Source organism: Lactuca saligna, chromosome 4, assembly GCF_052625555.1.
Source record: "Lactuca saligna cultivar CGN05327 chromosome 4, ASM5262555v1, whole genome shotgun sequence".
NCBI lineage: Eukaryota > Viridiplantae > Streptophyta > Magnoliopsida > Asterales > Asteraceae > Lactuca > Lactuca saligna.
Genome location: NC_136420.1, coordinates 337,352,087 through 337,356,114, shown reverse-complemented (window position 1 = coordinate 337,356,114; position 4,028 = coordinate 337,352,087). Strand labels below are relative to the sequence as shown.

Here is a 4,028-nt window from a genome sequence, read left to right as displayed (position 1 = left end):
AAAAAATAGAAAAAAGAAAAAACAGAAGTCGGAATTGGAAGCTTGTAGCTATTTGGCGGAAAGGTAATTTGAAATAATTCACATTCGAGGAGCAACCTTATATTGCACCGAAGATATGCTGGGCATTTATTTGAAAAAAAAAAGTAAAAATAAAAAAATAAAATAAAAATAAATAACTTAATGAAGATCGGAAAGCAAGAATCGAAAAAATCCCAAATCAAATTGGTCTGAGCTTCTTGGCAACCGGTTTAGGCTTTTGTCCATTATGTTATATTCATTCTGTCATATTGGGTTCTATTTCATCATATTGGGTTCTATTTCAAGAATGCATACGTACTGGTACATAGGGATGCACATTTGACCCGAAGGATTGGACCGGGGTAGACAAAAAACGGAATTGAGTTTTCGGTTAGGTTTTGATTTTCCATTTCCCATTAAATCGGTTTTCAGTTATTCGTTTTTTATTCGGTTGGAGCCGAATCCGAAACCAAACACATTCCTAAAGAGCACACTTATTTATACAAATGAATATAAAGCAAACCTAATTGTTCGGTTCAGTTTCCGATTCTTTATTTTTCACTAAATCGGTTTCCAATCCGGATCAATGCTCATCCCTGCCCATAGGAACTAAGAACTCTATTGTGTTGGAGTGGAATTCCAAAAAAAAACTTGTAAATGAAACAAAGGCGATTCATTCAATTGTACAACACGTAAAGCGTGATCCATCATACCAAGCAAGACGTGCGTCGTATTCTTCATTACCTTCCACTAGCCGCCTATCACATTGTGTACGCTAGCCTATCTCACTCCCTAATTTTACGGCAAAAACTAACAATCCCTAAAAATGCCAAAATACGACACAGCGCAAATGTGAGTGTGCGCGCCTGGCACATCATTCGACCCGATTCACCACTCTCTCTCTCTCTCTTTCTCCACATCCGCCATTGAAGAAGCTTTCGATTGCTGAGAAGATTCCTCACTCGACGATCGCAAAATAATCTTTATTCGATGTGATAAATCTTTTCACATTGTTTGATTTGTGATGAATGGATCTCAAAACCCATAGGGAGGGGGATTAACTGTGTGCATTTAGGGTTTGTGGAAGCAAATAAAGATTTAGGGGATTGGGATAGAGTGTGTGTCGCGTCTGAGAGAGAGCGAGGGAGAGAAATGCCTAGCGTTGCTGTGAAATTATACAGTGTGTTTTTTAAATTGATATTGAAGCGACGGTTACAGAATCGAATCCAGAACCCTAATTTAAACGATGAGACGAATAGCTCATTTGGCGTTACGTCACGTCCTGAAGAGACGATCGTGGCTGCAAATCCTTTGTTTACCGACGGCGTTGCTACCAAAGACATCCATATAGATCCTTCTTCATGTCTCTCAATTCGTATCTTCCTTCCCGAAACGTGTCTCGTCTTGCCAGATTCCGATGTTGATAGGCTTAGGGCGAAGAGATCGGAACTTGAATCCAGATCCTTTCCAAGCAATTCGGAAAATGGCATTCCTCGGCGTAACAGTTACGGTTCCGCTGATGCGTATAGTGTTTCGGCAACTCCAAGCAATCGGAGGAGTAGTTATTGCAATGGTTTTAGTACGGATGATCTGAATTTGAAATCGGAGAATGGTGTTTACAGAGGTTATTCTCCGTTCACTCACAGATGTCGGAAATTGCCTCTCATGGTTCAGTTTCATGGAGGAGGGTTTGTGGCAGGAAGCTGTGATTCAGCTGCTAATGACTTCTTTTGTCGGAGGATTGCTAAAATGTGTGATGTGATCGTTGTAGCTGTTGGATACAGGCTTGCACCTGAGAATCGATATCCAGCTGCCTTCGAGGATGGGATAAAAGTGCTCCATTGGCTGGCGAAACAGGCAAATTTAGCAGAATGTGGCAAATCCCTAGGGAGATCACCTGATTCCAGAAAGTCAGATGTTCAAGGGCATATTGCAGATGCATTTGGGGCTTCTTTGGTTGAGCCTTGGCTAGCTGCACATGGAGATCCATCCAGGTACCTTCCTATCACCTCCTTTTGTATATGTCTGTATATGTGCTAATGTGAAAATTTTGTTATAACTATAAAGCTGAAGTGACTACCAACTGTATCTTAAGAATCAAAAGCTTAACACAATTATGAGATATGAGGTTTTGATGACACTGAAACAGATGTGTTCTTCTTGGTGTGAGTTGTGGTGCAAACATTGCTGATTACGTGGCTCGCAAATCAGTGGAATCTGCTAAACAACTTGACCCAGTGAAGGTGGTGGCCCAAGTTCTGATGTACCCTTTCTTCATTGGAAATACCCCTACACGTTCTGAGATAAAACTATCGAACTCATATTTTTTTGACAAATCCATGAGCATTCTCGCATGGAAACTCTTCCTCCCTGAAGAACAGTTCAACCTAGACCACCCTGCAGCCAATCCCCTCATACCCAACAGAGGTGGGCCCCCTCTGAAGCGAATGCCCCCTACATTAACAGTTGTGGCAGAACATGATTGGATGAGAGATCGGGCCATTGCATACGCACAGGAGTTGAAGAAGGTGAATGTGGATGCACCTGTTCTTGATTACAAGGACTGTGTTCATGAATTTGCTACTCTTGACATGCTTCTTAGGACACCTGAAGCACAGGCTTGTGCAGAGGACATTGCTATATGGGTGAAGAAATATATCTCACTTAGAGGTCATGAGTTTTCATATTAGCAAAAAATCATTTTTAAGGGAGGAAGATATAGATATCATACATAGAGGCACGCATGGTTTTGTTCTGTTTTTGGTAAGATCACACGATTTGATTTGATTTTCGTGAGAGTATAGATTGAGTTATGACCCATTTTGGTTGATCCCATCCATGTGCTCCATGTTGGTGGATAGCTTTGGTTTCCCTTGTAAAACTAGTGTAACATTTGTACCCATGGATTATATCCACATGAATCTCTCATCTTGTGTTTATTCTTCATGTTTCACTTCCATTGTATGTCTCCACTATTATATGTTTGGTTCATCAGTTTGTTATTTTTCTTGGTTCTTGGGGTAGTGTATATACTTGCATAAAAGGTTAAGGGCTTTAGTGTTAATTCCAATGTGGATTGGGCTCATTTACGACTTGATGCAGGCCCGTGTGTGTTCCCAAGTTACATTCTCTTATGCAAGCTCGTCGAAAAGTTTCAAGTAGACAGTAGTCATCTAATTCTAAAATCTTTTGGAAAATCTATCTAACTTTGCAAAAGCTGTAGCCAATACTATTTTATCTATATCAAATCTAAACTCAAAATGGACTAAAACGGCTATAAGATCCTTGTTTTATCTATTGATAAGGATGTACACCTACATAAAAGAAGGAAAACATAATTTTACGCTAGAATAAATTAAACTTGAAACATAATTATGAAATGTGGTATATTGACAAGGATGTATACATGCACAAATGAAAACACACACACACACTCTTTTACGTTATAACTGATTACATTTGAAATATAATTATGAAATGCAATCTAAACATAAATGTATCCGATCAACATCTTATCAAACTGGTTAAAAGACCTTATCAACAACCTACCCGAATCCATACATTAAACCAAGAAAAGTGTTATTCGACAGTCTAATGTGCATCATCACACTGACATTCTAGGAGCAACGATATCTAAAGCGTAATATGATGTCGATCAACATAGATAAAAAAAATCCATCTAAATGTTTGTTGTATAATCAAATTAGACCAACATAGAAAAATTACATCATATAAGGGCCACTCTTAGTCAAACTCCCCAAATATGGCCTCGCGAATATCCATCAACACTTCCTCAACTTTCGATTGTTGATAGTAATAACTACTTTGCATAACATATATCGCATAATCAAATGGTTCCCTTCCACATTGATGGGGACATTTTGCTAGCGGTTGGCTAGAGTGGTGGATATAGTGGTAGGAATCGAGCAATCGACTTTTATAAAGGGAAGAAAAATCTTAGATGACCCTATTTTGGTTAATGAAATGGTTGTTAGGTGGAAAATACATAA

General features: G+C 39.0%; 1 protein-coding gene across 1 annotated transcript; it reads left to right on the top strand.

Annotated features, from left to right (window-relative positions):
* Positions 1 to 789: 789 nt before the first annotated feature.
* Positions 790 to 2,957, top strand: LOC145044225 (putative carboxylesterase 16). The gene is made up of 2 exons (XM_078993084.1): positions 790 to 2,012; positions 2,168 to 2,957. Exons 1-2 carry the CDS (start codon positions 1,171 to 1,173, stop codon positions 2,706 to 2,708), a joined length of 1,383 nt encoding a protein of 460 aa, XP_078849210.1. The 5' UTR covers positions 790 to 1,170; the 3' UTR covers positions 2,709 to 2,957.
* Positions 2,958 to 4,028: the final 1,071 nt, after the last annotated feature.

What these genes read in the sequence shown, in the direction of transcription:
- LOC145044225 (XM_078993084.1), top strand. Translation starts at nt 1,171, where the DNA reads ATGCCTAGCGTTGCTGTGAAATTATACAGTGTGTTTTTTAAATTGATA. An exon ending in GCACATGGAGATCCATCCAG is followed by an intron (nt 2,013 to 2,167) that starts GTACCTTCCTAT and finishes ACACTGAAACAG; the next exon opens with ATGTGTTCTTCTTGGTGTGA.